The 15,406-nt window shown below is 35.3% G+C and overlaps 1 protein-coding gene across 6 annotated transcripts in view; it reads right to left on the bottom strand.

Annotated features, from left to right (window-relative positions):
- Positions 1 to 504: 504 nt before the first annotated feature.
- The window catches only part of LOC135129211 (homeobox protein abdominal-B-like), a 201,993-nt gene continuing 187,091 nt past the window's right edge, over positions 505 to 15,406 (bottom strand). For 4 of the 6 annotated variants that reach the window (XM_064056344.1, XM_064056346.1, XM_064056343.1 and 1 more), the window contains 4 exons: positions 14,574 to 14,664; positions 14,122 to 14,168; positions 6,620 to 7,375; positions 505 to 2,105 (listed from right to left, as the gene is read on the bottom strand). In XM_064056344.1, coding sequence (XP_063912414.1) covers positions 1,654 to 2,105; positions 6,620 to 7,334 — 1,167 coding nt within the window. In that variant the 5' untranslated portion in view covers positions 7,335 to 7,375; positions 14,122 to 14,168; positions 14,574 to 14,664 and the 3' untranslated portion in view covers positions 505 to 1,653. Of the gene's footprint in view, positions 2,106 to 6,619; positions 7,419 to 14,121; positions 14,169 to 14,573; positions 14,665 to 15,406 lie in introns of those variants that run through there. The other 2 variants (XM_064056348.1, XM_064056347.1) reach the window with 2 other exon arrangements.

Genomic DNA, 15,406 nt, shown 5'->3' with positions numbered 1-15,406 from the left:
TATAAACATCAAGTTGTACGTATTTACGTAACAACGGTTATTTTGGAATTGAGAGTGCGAAAGAAATGTTCATTAAAAAATATTTATCCACTAGTCGTATATGGGATTTTTTTATTTGGTGAAGTTTTAAAATAAATTTTCAATATGAAATAAACGCAGTTAATAACAACAATCAAGGTATATTTACATCGCATGAATACAATAATTGTGCGATATCTCCATCTCGTTCGCTCATATGACTTACAACTATGAAATTTCGTCACGCATTGTAACGAATTGATGTCAGACACGGTGTTAACTATTGTACGATTAGCCTTAATGAGTCATTTATTTATTTTCCGACATATTCTGCACTACGATTAAAAGTTCGACCAATTTAGAAAAACGTTTAAGACTCAGCCCGCTATTAACGAAGGTGCCTAATAATGGAACTTTTTATTAATAGAGTAACTTACATTGTACAATATAAAACAAAACATAAATGGATGTTTATAAAACACATTTAGGGGATACTTAATAATATTTATGTGTATACATATACATACATAAACACAACAATATGTATTTTGAACACAACAAGTAAAAATACAAAGATCATAATAAAACATTTAGGTAGAAAATGATTTAAAAATTACATAAATTTAAAATTCTAATCGCAAACGTCGTCAATAAATAATTAGCAAACTTAATTTTTGAAAGTAAAACGTAAGTAGTCAACTAAGTATAACATGTGCGCACAATCAGAGATCATTTTAAAAATTGCAACGTGATTGGCGCCGGTAATGAACACAATTTGCGTTCACTTACTCTAATTGAAATAAAAATCGGTTCGATAGAAAATAAAATACATATTATTTTTCTATTAGAAATAACATTTTTCAAATCGAGATTATATACACTTCCTTTTAGCTAGGTGGAATAATAAAAATTCCTTTATGTTGATACAGACACGCGACGAAGAAAACCTATTTCTTAGGTCAGTTAGTACATGTTTAATAGTTAATATTAATAAAATTCGGATTTCTAGAGAAGTTTTTTTTCAAAATATATTACAGTAGTAAGTGACATTACACCAAGCAATATATTTAGATCAACTAAAAAACTGTCAACGAAAATTAAAATTTTTGCTCAACCGTATACAACAAGCCACAGATTTACAGGTACCTAAATAGTATTTTTTTTATTTAATATATACATAAACTGGGAGATAAAAACTTAAGTAACACAGGGAAATTATGGCTGGTAATGTTAGCATCTATACCTGCAATAATTTACTATACACATTGAACTACAGGCAACATTGATTACACTTTGAAGGTTTACCAACGAATTACAATCTATGACAACGACAGTCGACATTTTATGTACAAGAAGTCTTACATGCTGCAAATATTCATCACGTACAGTAATAGGTACAATAATCTCGATACCCCAACAACGGGTACGATGTGCTTCGCACCAAAATTAATTTGCACACGCCCAAAAGTCCATATCGTCCGTTCACATACCTAAATTTCCTAATTAACTCTTTGGCACTGCAAAGAACGTTCATTCCAGGGTTGCGCAAGTCCACACCCCTTCGAACAGTCTGTGGCACGGGGCCTAGGTGGCCAGCCCGTGATGGCCCAAAACAACCCCGGAAAAGGCCATAGGTCACTGATGGTGCTTCAGGCTGCCGTTGGCCGAGACGTGGTGGTTGACCACGTGGTGTTGGGCGTGTATGTGGTGCGCGGCGTGGTGGTGCGTCCCGTGGTGGTTCTGGTTGTTGGTGGCGGCGTTGTTGTTATTTTGCTGCTGCGCCGCCTGCCGCTGCGAATTCTTCTTGTTCTTCATCCGCCGATTCTGGAACCAGATCTTCACCTGCCGCTCCGTCAGGTTGAGGTTGCGAGCCAGCTCCCACCGCTTCTGCTTCGAAACGTAGGCGTTGAAAAGGAACTCTTTCTCCAGCTCGAGCGTCTGGAATTTCGAGTAGGGTTTACGTTTCTTCCGGACGGTCACTTGGCCCGTCCATTCCAGGGGGTTGCCGCTCGTCCCGCACGGAACGCTCACGCCCATCGAACCCAGAGAACCTGAGGAAAAAAGAGATGGGGATGATCCCCACATAACTGTGAACAATTAAGCAGTCGCTATTTGGGTGCTGGGGCTGGAGGCATATACGAAGGCATGGACAGAAATTTCAAAGAGCAGCGTGAAGTCTAAAATTTTAATGGATTTCGGAAAATTCAAAAAAATACCGGAAATTTAAAACCAACATGAGTGAGTACTAAATATATATAAACGCAAGACTACGTCGGTCTGCAATAAAATTTATTTTATACCATTTGAAAATATGCATATTTTTTTTGCAAACTGTAAAGGTGTATTAACTTGACGTAAAAAAGAAGATAAAAAAATTTAATTTTTATTGAAAACTTACAAACTATACAAACGTAATTTTATTTATATAGTACAGTTTTCTTACAACATAATATACCTAATATATAAGGGTTACTTACATGTGTATATTATGAAGCGTATTAAAGACGAAATTAAATTACATAAATTGGCGTTGATTAAGCAGCATGCAATAATAATTGCTGTTTTCAACGCAAGGTTGCCAAAATTAGGAAATTATCATCGCGGAAAATTGTATCTCAAAATTTACACATAAATTGTCCCATCGATCTACTGCTGGGAGATTCTTCATTTCTTGTACACTAATGAAAAATTGTTTCGGCACACAGTGCACTAGGTACTTTAACTGCATTTTTTCCAACAGTTTTACTGCATTAAACTTAAAAGTTTTGCATCACCGTTTCATTTTAACAAGGAAACAACTCTACAATTTTACCTACATATTTTAATTTTCCACAACGAAAGATAAAAAAAAGACAACGAAGTTTTTTAACCATAACAGTTTTCAAAATAATTCCACTTTTATTTAAGAACATTATTATTTAAAAATTGCTTGTTTCGCAGTTTTTAAAAAGAAAAATCTGTCATTTCAACAAAACATTTTTAATATCCTTGTATAAATGCATGAAAATAATACACAAAATTACAATTTATTTACAGACTGTGACTAAATAGGTAGGTACACAGATGTTTGTTTAACTACACTTTTGCATAGTATTTTGAATTTTGTAAATTATACTTATCTATATCAGGTTTTTTTTTCATAAAGTGGCATTTCATTCAAGATTATAAACTGCACATTAACTTGCTATTCTGATCTACTGCTTCAATTTTAAGATCTTAGTCAACTTCACAAAGTATGTGAGTTCATGAAGAAATTCAGCAAAATTTTATAGTACACACATTTTTTTTTTCTTTCGATTTAAATATTATAGAAATTAAATAAAATCAATTCATGAAGTATTAATATATTATTAAATAAAAACTACCAAGAAAAGCACAGCCAAAATGTCATCAAAAGAAAGTTCACTTAGAGACAAGTATACAAGGAAATGATAAAATTTGACAATAATACACGACGTGTTCTATTTAATGAAAGTTTGATGTGGAACTTAAATCAACAATTTTTATATAGAAAATTATTAGAAGTTATAAATTTAAATGATCACATTGAAGCGAAACATGTTTCAACAACCCGCAAAAAAGTGAGTATTTTTTTTATCATGATATTCAAGTTACAGTATATTTACAAACACTTTAATATTCCTCCAACGCAGTCTTTGAGAATTTTAAAATTTTCATGATATAGTATATCATTACTCGAAGAACTGCTTTTCCTTATCTTTAAACACATGTTTGGCTGTAATAAGTATGTATTGTGTTTTACGATAACATATTATGTAAAAAGATTGCCGTTAATAAAATTTAATCAGAATTAAAATATTTCATCATGATGATTTTCGTCGAAAAAATTTATTTTTTCTTCAATTCACACTTTTTCTCCAAAATTGAATTATCGGAGATAACTTTATCGTAAAAACACAACGTAAGTTCCAAATTTTCGTGTGGAAATATTCTGAGCGAAATAGTCCTTAGATGACAAAAGAAAATAAGGAAATCAAACACAATATGTAAGTCAAAGTGATTATTACAAAGTCAAATTATTTTCGTGGCGAAATTTTTATAAAAACATTCGTTAAAAAACTTTTAACAGAAAAGCATCATATTTTTTTGGCCTGCGCCATTTTCAATATATAGATTTTTTATTTAACGCAAATTATTTTTTCGGTTTTTAAAATCAAATTCTTTACCCTCTTGTACTTCTATACATTCAACTAGATAGATTTTCCTGGATTTTTTATGATGTATTTATTGTTCAGCACATGGTTTTAATTTTTATTTTTAACGGTGAAATAAACATCTTATGATATTGCTAGAACTGAAAAGAATGCCAAAATCAGAAAAATACTACCATTAAATGTATAATTTACAATATTTATAACTTGGGGTTTTTAAGAACGAATTGTATATTTATTTAGAAGCTCATTTTTTTAATTACTTACCTACTTATTGCTACTTTTTCGACTTTTATAACAAAATTTTAACTTGATAATATCAAGCTAAAATTATCATTTGATGTTCTGAATTCTCGCAGTTTTACTAAAGATTATCGTTACTAACGTGTCTGTAAAAATGTAATATGAGTGAAACTGATCCAGATCAACGTCACATCTGCGTTGTATGCGACATCTTACTCCAAACATAATAGAGTATTAATTATCAGGACCATCCAAGGAAAACTAATTTATCAAAACAGACACACAGTCTTTTGAGCTAGCTTTAATCAAGATCGTATCACATAATTAAATAGGTTCAACTTTCTTAAACTTTTTAAATTTCTCAACAGTGTAATGTGGAGAAAAACCCAAGTAAATCAATTTTAAATTAACACACACCCAGCAAATATGAAATTTCATAATAGTTTGCATAATAAGCTAAAATTATTTGTTGAAAATTAGGAAACAATGGGATACTAGTTCCAGAAGGTTTTTACTTTTATGAATCTCTCTGATCTAAAATAATTTTAATTGGAATTAAAAAACTATTAATTTAAAACAATATTAAAAAATTAATTGACACGTTTCTTGGTAGTGTTTTTTTACAAACCACTGCAAACCAGATACGAAAACAGTTAGCGAAAACACAAAAGCCGTGATTAGTTCATTAAATTTTAAATCACCCCTTACGTTACAGACATAATTGTACAATTATATAAATTGACTATTGTCAGTATCCATGTTGACGCCTACTGCAAGATTAAATTTCTAGGCAATTTCACTAGTTAGTTATTGGTTGTAAAGTATCGTGACCATGACAGCTCGCTTCACAAAAAATGGTATTTCCAAAGTTATTATTATATATACATACCGACACAGTACAAAACCTCTCACATGGGTCGTAACTGTAATTTTTTCTACAGCTTTTTTTCGGTTCTTGCTGCTCTTAGTCCTTCGTACATCTGCATCCCGCTCCACCCGCATCAAAATCAGTGCCGTTCCACAGCCTACCGAGTTGTGCGGTGTGCGTGACAAGTGATAGTCAGCTGTGCGGTCACGTGACGACCGAATGACGTCAGCCGTAGTAACGCGCGGTCGTTATTCCGGTCCCTCTAAACGGCGCGTATTTGTTCTCGCCGAGACGAAACAATTCCACGTGGAAGAAAATCAAATCGATTGCCATTATCCAGCCTCGATGGCGCAAACAGTCATTTTTCCTATGTGTGAAACAAATGAAGACCAATCCAGCTCTTCCGGTTTTCCGTGGGCGAAAACCAATAAACGGTTTTAATAAAACCGTGCAAAAACAATAATCCCGATAATCGATCGAAAAGTGGCCGAATTATGTGTCATTAGCTACTTCCAAGTGGCGAGGAGGAAATGAATGGTCGTGAATGCAGACAGTTGGCACTACTGCCGCCGTAGCACTTTTACTATGTAATAAAACTGACCTAGACAATAAAAGAGTTTAAAAATCTTCAATGAAGAGTTATTAGTTATGACTCGGGTTGCGAAATACTCGAATACCTGAGGGTCATTTGCATTTTACAACTTGCATTGTTTGTTTACTGATCATGAGAAAAATTTGCATAGTTGGGTCGTAAATGTGTGGATTCGGGCAGGGTCAAGAACCAGCGGCGGGCACGGGTTTTTCGGCGCCCCAGGCCACGGTGATAATAATAGATAGGGGAAAGACACCCTCGCTAGAATATATTCCGGTTTAGACCGCTCTGTGCCATCTAGTGACACACATATTTATTACTGGGGCAAGTGCACGGAAGGCGCGGGAGGTGCCAAAAAGACGCCAAAAGTGTCAAGGTTCGGCTAAATTTTGAAAATGTCGAAAATAGACAAGGGTAGGAGCGTCGTCGGTAATACCATTGTTATTGCTTTGCTACGACGTGCTTTGATGTTTTTTTTTTATCAAATGAGGCATCAGGTACAATTCGGATGAAAAAAATATAGTGCGTATGAAAAAAAAAAAAGAAATAAATAAAAATGTATGAGGTGGCAAATTGGTCGCAAGTTGTGGCACAGCTGACCATGTGTTCGGATTCTGCGCAGTGGCGGCGCGTGTGAAGTTGAATTGGGTTTTGTGGAAAGCACCTTAGCGAGCGCGGTGGAGCGGGAGGTCGGTGCTAGCAAGTGTAGTAGCTGCGTATGCTCACCTGGTGGAGGGTACGGTGTGGAGGGAACAGGTTCGGGTCCGTAGTTTCTCAGTCCGTAGCCCCCATCGTGGGCATGGGCGAAGCTGCTCTCGGCGACCATGGCTGCGGCGGCGGCGACTCGCCCCCGGTCATCTGCAGGCGTGAGATAGGGGACGGCCTGGTGGGGGTCCACGTGGTGCCTGGAGGCGGAGGAGTAGGCCGAGTAGTTGCACCACGACGACGAGGAGAAGCCCTGGTGGCAGGAGGAGACCGAGGGGTCGCTGGGCCCCGCCGCCGATACGCTCGAGTACTTGTACTCGGGGGTGTTGTTGGCGGCGGTGGCGGCCGCCGCCGGCGACCAGAAGAGCGCTGTCTTGCGCGAGTCGCGGGCGGCGGCGGGGTCGGCCAGGTTGTAGTAGGTGGGCGCGTTGGGGTACTGGTGGTGCACCGGCGGCTCGAAGTGGTTGTCCGAGGGCGAGTAGTTCCACGGCTGGCCGTGGTGGCGGATGACGCCCGGCTCGGCGCACTCCCCGTACGGCAGGCGCTTGGCGGGGATGTGGAGCGGCCCCGCCGAGCCGCTGTTGCTGGTGACGCTCGCCGGCGACGAGCTGGAGGTGGCGGAGGTGGTGGCGGGAGGAGGCGCCGCGGGGCTCGTCATGCCGCTGTTGCTGATCGGCGTGGCGGCGCTCTGGGGCGCCGGCGGCGGGCTCTCCTCGTAGATGCCGCCGTTCATCATCGACCACCACGTCACCCCGGCGGAAGTCCCCGCTCCGGTGGCTGGGGAGGATCCGGGGGGATGCACATGGTCGTACAGGGTGGGCGCGGCGCACGCCACGGGGTCCGCGATGGTGAGGATGATGGTCGCGAGACGGGATCACAGCATCGAAGGGGGGCGGGCGGGCGCCGGGGTCAATGGAAGAAGAAAAAAACGCAACCAGATGAGCGAGTGGCCATCGACTATCGAACAACCCTCCTCGACCAACGTCACTGTCCCATCACACAACCGGCCACACTTCAGGTGCGAATGTGCACATAAATCAGCCGATGCACAATGTGTATACAAAAACGAGCTTTTATGAGCCGTAAATTAATTTATTGCTCCTCGTAACTTTTCTCACTTTTATCGGTATTTATTCTTGCCTAGAGCCCCCGTCGTGCGGACCCCCCATAAATCTCTACAATCACATCCAAACACATCGAAAATGCGGACACAGGGCCGGCCTCAGGCGTGAGCAGTGAGCATCAGTCCCTCTTGAAACTTCGCGAGCAGATCGCGATGCGACATGAGCACACGTACTGACAGCGACATGTACAGGTTGCAAACACATACTGAAGTCTTTGAGTATCTCGCGTAAAACACGGTCGGCTCCGATCGGGAACGCGCGTGCGATCTAGCGGCTGTCCGACACAACGACGATTCACGAATATATCAAAGACGTACGTAACATCGCAATCGTTTGCCGGGTTTATGGCCGAGAACCTGCTCCAATTTCGGTGATTGTCCCGGACGAGCGCGGTTCTTATTAGACTCTTCTTGCCGTTCCGCTGGAAATTTTGCCGAGCTCTGAATATATTTAAACTATTTTTTATGGGGATTTTATTCCGAAAATTTTAAGCCCTTTATTTGTTCTTGGCGAATGAAAATATATCAAAAATGCGGATCGAGCAATTTCGCGGAATTTCGCAGAGACGCCCCCTTTTAAAACCCTTCTCGCGCGATTTTATCAGATCGAGGAAAAGCGTACGTAAAAACGAAATTGAGGGAGATGAATCCACCTGGGTTTATTTCGACGGCCTGCGAATTAAATAAATCTCGCGAATTCTTTCGATTAATAATAATCGCGAATCGAATTCTACAAAATGCTCGCGTTAATGGGGAGGTTTCCGCTGCTGATGTAAGTGCTTTCGATGGACATCAACAATGGAAACGACACTTGTTAAGCCGTTAAAATTGGACACGGGCAGAAGTCATAAAAGTTCAGGTATAGGGGATGTTTTATTGAAGAGCTGTCACTTTAACATGATAAAATCACCATGATACCACCGAATTACGTAATTTATTTAATTTCCGACCGGGGGCTCTTTCTCGACGGAAAATAAATCGGGAACCTTTTTTACAACCACGCCCACGCAATAAAAATATTCTAATTAATTATGAAATACAGAAACCCGACACTCTCGAAACAGCTTTTTTCGTCCAAGCTGTAATCACTGGCGTATGTTTGTCAGTCCATATTGATATAATAAATGCCCTCTTCCATTAACTTGTCAGTGGTAAAGCAGATTAGGGTTCTTACGACTGCTGCACACAAAGAGGGCTACACACAAGCCATATTATACAAAAACAACGGAAACTTTTCCTACAGCGGCAGCTTTTAGCATTTTATGCTGCCAAGAAAATGAATCATGGCATTAATAAGCAGTTCCGCGTGTTTCTGTAACCTTCAAAATTTGTTATTGCAAAACTAAGTTATTCGGTCAGTTTTAACTATTGTTTGACGTTAGTAAAATCGCAAATTAGAAAAAAAAAGACGATGCGCATACGTAGGTTTATTCACGTTAGACTTTGTTATTTTTAGACTATTTTCGTTGAGTGAGCGTAAATATGTGTTTAGTTTAAATTTTTCCACTGTATAATAAGGTGATAAATTTGTCATAAAAGAATTCACACTATTATATTTATTAGGTTTGGTATGTCGTACTTTCGACGTGTGTGTATGTTTTTCTTAATTTGTTGAGCATGCAGATTTATATTCGCATCAAAACATTGTTAACAATATATAAGAGTGATAGTAATAATTGTGTTGAAAATACTACTACTATTATTTTGATGCTCAGTAGTGAACATGATTCTGAAATTTGTGTGCGAAAGTCTTGGATGTTAGGTATCTGACTAATGAATACAGTAGAACTTTCTTAACAGGAGTTTTCGTGATGATCATGAAAATTTTTATGTTCTTCTTAGGATGTTAGGTATACCTATATGTACAAGACAGAAGAAAAAATTTTTTTTAACAGATAAATCTAAATTATTAAGCACTGACGTTCTGTTTTTTGGGAACTTTTTGGACATAAATTGAAAGAATGATTTTAGAAAATTCACATTTTTCTAACATATTTCGTCCTGCTTTACTAAAGACTATATCAATCCCTTTGCTTTCCACAGTTTTCTTATCTTTTTTTTTTCATAAGGCTCTTTATGTTCTAAGTACATATCTATATCTGTGTTTTCTTGAAAAATTCTGGGATGATTAACTATAATTATTATTTTTGGTTTTTTTTTTCTATTCATATTTCTGCCTAATGAAATAATTGCATTACATTCAACTGAGAACTGTATTTTTAGGAAATATAGAACAAGACAACAAAAATATTTCATACTGAATAACATTGTATTCTGATAGACTCTTAACTTTTGTAACCTAAAGAAACCTTTATCCTATAAATTTCGTTGTTTATAGTTTTAAGATAAAAAAATGTTGGACGTAGTGAAATTGGAATGGTAGTTTTGACTTTGTAATGTGATATAGGTATATCAGTAAAAATATCAAACCTTTATAATAAAAATCGAAATTTTTTACCTACATCTGATGTCTTACATGAAATTATTTATTTTTGTCAAAGTTATTTATTTTCGTCCAAATTAAAACACTTTTTAAACAAGAATTGCAAATACTGCAAGTATACAACACAGCGACATAAACATTTTTTTCATTTAAAACAAATTATCTAACTTTTAAATAATTATCCATTTTAATTCCTATACAGTCTGAACGAAAATTGCCAACACAGTTGCCTAACCCTTTTATATTTTATTCCACCGCCCACAATTTATATTGTTTCAATTAATTATTGTTATTAATGATAAATTGCATGTAGGTCTGCCAAATTGATAAAATGATAATAAATGATAGCAAATAAAAAATATGAACTTTTTCCACTGTTTTCGCTAAAATGCTCAAAAGAATTATATAAAGTTACATACGTAAAATAAAGATTGTTTTGAATATTTAATAAACAATTATGAACTAAATACATTCCGCTACTAACACAATACGATTTTAATTTTCTGCTTCATAACTTTCTTTCTGGGAAAACAATTACACCATTTCTTGGATATTGTACGTAAATAATTTTAGTTTAGGTATTTAATAACGATGTGTTATGAAAAAAATGCATAAAAATTTGTGTAGGTGCAAAAATATTTTTCAAAATATTCTAAAGCAATTTGTGTTTTAAATATGATATACAGGATGCTCCAATAAGAAAATCTATGGGGCAGTTCAATTTTAAAAAGTTTTTAAAGTTGGCGGCAGTGGGACGTATGTTTACTTAGCTGCCATTATTTGAAGGAAACAACTAGCGTGGTGATAGTAGAAGTCAAAGTGGATAAAATAGATGAATTTATCTTCCGTAGATATTCTGATAGTAATTTCAATGTTATGTCATTTTAAGCCACATCAAAACATAACAAGCTTTAATTAACAATTAAAAAGAACGTTGGTTTGAATTGAATATGTACTTCCTATCTGTAAAATGTGTTGCGAATTAAACTTTATCTTGGTTTGTTATCCAATAGGGAATACCTATTCTGAACATTCACAATTACATTAACGGAAAGAAAAATTATTATTGTATTATTACTGTCATCACTATTAAATTTATACGGCATTATTTAAATTATTTTCTACGTGTTTTTGCCTTGTTTAGTCCATTTTAGTAGTTTTTTACGATTTAAACTTTTTTCACTCACTACCTATATCTTGGAAATATTTTTCTGTACTAAAATTAAATTACACTAGAAATATTGGTGTCGAGAGACTTCTGTTCCAAAGTAGCTGTTAAACATAATGTTTTCAACTAATTTTATGAAAAGCAAGTAGTGGTAATATTTATCAGACTATCTGCTTTACGAACGTCGGCCGCTTTTCCAAGCCGAACCAACCCTTGAGCATAATTACACTCTACATACGTTCAAACACGGCAGCCCCAAATTTGATCACTTTATTATCGATCTTCAAGTTCAGATCATTCAAAACATCCCTTTCACGAACTTGTCGATACTCCTCCAATTGTGTCCGTACGGCATTTCCGCCCCATTATAAGAATTTTCGTGCAATAAACCCGGCTTATTATTGACATTGAGTGAATTAGGTTTTTATTTCATGACCCGACCGATTGATCAGGTAATTTTGCTTCTCTGTGATATTGGCCCTGTGCCAGCGACTGATATGGTTGTAGGTTGGAATGGCGCATCTCTCCGCCCCCCTGTCGGGGTGTGAGCTAACACTGCGGAGCGGCGCCCGTCACTAACTATATATTGGATGGAGCCCCATTCGTTGCGCTACGTTGGCCGCCATCGGCTTGTATGGAAATGTTCCAGGGACAGATTGCACACAGAATAGATAAAATTCGCGATAGATGGACTTCGACGGCGGATTAAAAGCATCGGCTTTGTTGCATGGTTGCGAGATGGGAGGGTGCGATAGGGTGGGTTGTCCTTTCAACGCAGGTTATGTTGTTGAGAAGCGAAAATAACCACAAAAACGTCAAAGAAAGGAAAAATTATGCTATAGATCCTACAAAGTGAATCTGAACAAAAACTAACAAAAAATGGGTAGGTACAGCATTTGTTTAAAAATCTTTCCAAGTGGAATCAGGACTAAATTTATTTATGTTTTTAATTCTTTATACGAAAGTGAACAACAGAGTAATAAAAAAAATGTTAATATCCCTTATACATACAAAAAAAAAACTCTGAAAATGGTGAGAAAATGATTTCCAAAATATGGTTGCGCAATTTTTTATAAAGCGTTTTAATAAGCATTTATGGTACATTGTTAAGACGATCAATTAGATGCATTTTTTAACTTCAGAACCACTTCAACTAGTGTTGAAACCAGGTATGTTTTGTTGTAGCTATAGGTAAGTACTAGAAAAACATATTTTTTTTACGTAAAAATCGTAATGTATTGGTTTAATGAAATTTTGTACTTACATCTTGTAAGTTTTTACTAAATTTGCTATTCGTTAATTTGGGATCATAACGATGGGTATTTTATGTAACATACCACACAGAGAAATGTTTACAGAAAAGTTCATGAACCAGAAAAATGGAATTTTCGAAGTTATTTAAAAAAAGTGACTTAGTTCTGTAAACTTTGAGTAAACATAAACTGATTCAAATTATTATTCGAATCTGAACATTGTTAAAAATAAAATAACATTCAAAACTCAAATAAGTGTAATTTTACAAAAATTATTGTGCAAGTGATTGTCAAATACAACTTTAAATTTTGATATTGACTTGACGTCAATTAACATTTTGCTTGTACACTTATAACTTAGAAATTGATGCACTTTAGTGTAGGTACTATCTAGGGAATTGATCGAAATGTAAAATATGTATCATCCACGACTAATTACTTAAAATAAATTATTATTAATCAAAAAACACCCGACATTTTTTGACTAAAACTGAATATATTATGTAGTTATATAGCAAAAAAATTTGATGTTTTTTTGGTCACATATCAAAAAATCATCCTGATAGATTATTAAATAATAAAAAATTAATTATATATGTATTCAAAATACAGAAATAGAATTTGTAATACGTGGACTGCCCACTTTATCAATTATTAATTAAATTTATACCTATACGTTTTTTGTATTGAGAAAATTACAACACCTTTGAAGTACTTACAGTCAGCAATTAGCTTTCATTTACCTTATCATTTCAGTGTTACATGGACTAGTTGGAGAGTTTTATCAAGATCAACAATGTGATTCTAAAAACGACACGAAGGTGAATTTTTTCCTTAGTAAAAGTCTTTAAATATCTTGAGAGAAGATTTAATATTTTTTGTCTTTTTTTTTTCGTAAAGAAAAAATTTAAAATTAAATTCATACTTCTGAACGAAAAAAACTTTGATTACTTTTACAACACTGTACAATTTTTCAATTATATTTTTATCAAAATTACCGCTTTTTGAACACCAAAAAGCCAAATTTAGGTATATTAAATAGATTGCTTTATTCAATTTTATAGCAGCTAATAATTCGTGAAAATAAAGCACCCATGAACTTTTTACGTATGTTTCTGTTGCTGAAATTGATCTAGTTATTACTGAAAAATAATCTTTTATATTATGTATAAGTATCCAGCATTCTAACAAAAAATCAACAAAATATTTGTTACAGTTCTATAATTATACTAAAACATTGTTTTTTTTTAGAAAATACTCATAATAGCCATATTTGCCAAATAATAGTAATACCTACTTAATACTTTTAATAAGTAAATGCAATAAAAAAAAACATTATATTGTGCAGGTACACAACTCTGTTTAAAACAAAGTACTCCAAGCTAGTGCTTATAAAATTTATTGAACATGTTGATTATGCATTAATTTTATCGTTACATTACAGTAAAAAAATAGTCCTGATTCCTTAAAAAATGACTTTATAATAATTGTAGGATTCACTATGTATATCTTACGTTATTACAAAACCATGTATACCTTGGTGAAAAGTTGCCAGACTCGACCCAGGAAACACTCTCGAGAGTCTGTAAAAAAACATTCAGTTAATGCCACTTCCCTTCATACGTCAGTTTACTCAAATAAATACATCTTCCGGTATAGAAAGTCAATAAAAGCAAATCGAACAAAGCCGCTCTTGTAAACTACATGGTCTGGAAAGAATTATTAATATTTTGTGAAACCTAATTCTCACACACTAAATCAGCTTTACTACAACTTATAGTGTTTGCCGAAATAAATTAAATTTTCACGACGAATGTAGCGGAAACACAATAAGCTCCAAGGCGCAAACTTTTAATCTTTTCAGATTTAGAAAAGTCACGTAGAAAGTAAATCTCAAGGCGGAGCTTGGACGTATTGTAGAAATGGTTGTTGGTATGAATTTTGTCACGTCTCTATTATATGGAATTTTTTTGATTTATTTAGTTCACCTGCTAGACAACTCGAAGGGATGAAGAACTCTTTCCACGTCCCCGAACAGCTTGAAGCATTGGATTTAACCACTGGGAAGAAACACAAAGCCTGTAACAAAAAATTATGTAATGTAATTCAGAAAATACTAATTAATTAAGTATATAGAAAGTGTATAATATAATCGAAAATAAAAATTGTCTATAAAATTGTTATTTTCATCTTTAATTTTAAGTTATTATGCCGCATGTCAAAAATTAATAATAGTTGGGTTAGCATGCATTTTTTTCATTAACTGTGAATAAAAATACTACTCATCCATCATTTTAGAGTTTTCAACTATTTTTTTTTTGTTGAGTTATTTTTAATAAATGAAAAATTTAGTAGGATGTTTAATTGGGGTAGATCCTGTTGAAAATTCAACTGCAGGTAAAATGAAGTCGCATAGTAGCATACAAAAAAAAAATTATCCTACTCTGTATAATCAGTTTGCATACTATTTTTTCTTGTGTATTCAGTATGTATACTTACATCATTACTTTTAGTTCAAAATAAGTGTGCACTTTTATGCGCCTTTCCCCTAATTGTCCTCCAGGTTAGCATAAAACTTAAATTGGAGTGAAATAGTGCGTCAAGCACGACCCTAAAATAAAAAAATATGACGCCAGGAGCAAGAAAACCCAAACTTTTCCTATCATTGTTTCCGCCGTTGACTTTGGAAGTAATCAGAGTTTATGGAGACATCTTAGCAGAGATAAAGACCAACTGAACCGGAACTATTTCATTTCGTTGGGGACCTTCACCACAAATATCAATTATAAGCCTACCCTGATAATACCTAAAGCAAAGGGAC

The sequence above is a fragment of the Zophobas morio genome, unplaced genomic scaffold, assembly GCF_036711695.1.
Source record: "Zophobas morio isolate AGI-343-1 ecotype UQ-CSIRO unplaced genomic scaffold, CSIRO_AGI_Zmor_V1 ptg000014l, whole genome shotgun sequence".
NCBI classification, from domain to species: domain Eukaryota; kingdom Metazoa; phylum Arthropoda; class Insecta; order Coleoptera; family Tenebrionidae; genus Zophobas; species Zophobas morio.
Note: the sequence above shows the minus strand (reverse complement) of the source record. Positions and strands in the feature narration are given on the sequence as shown.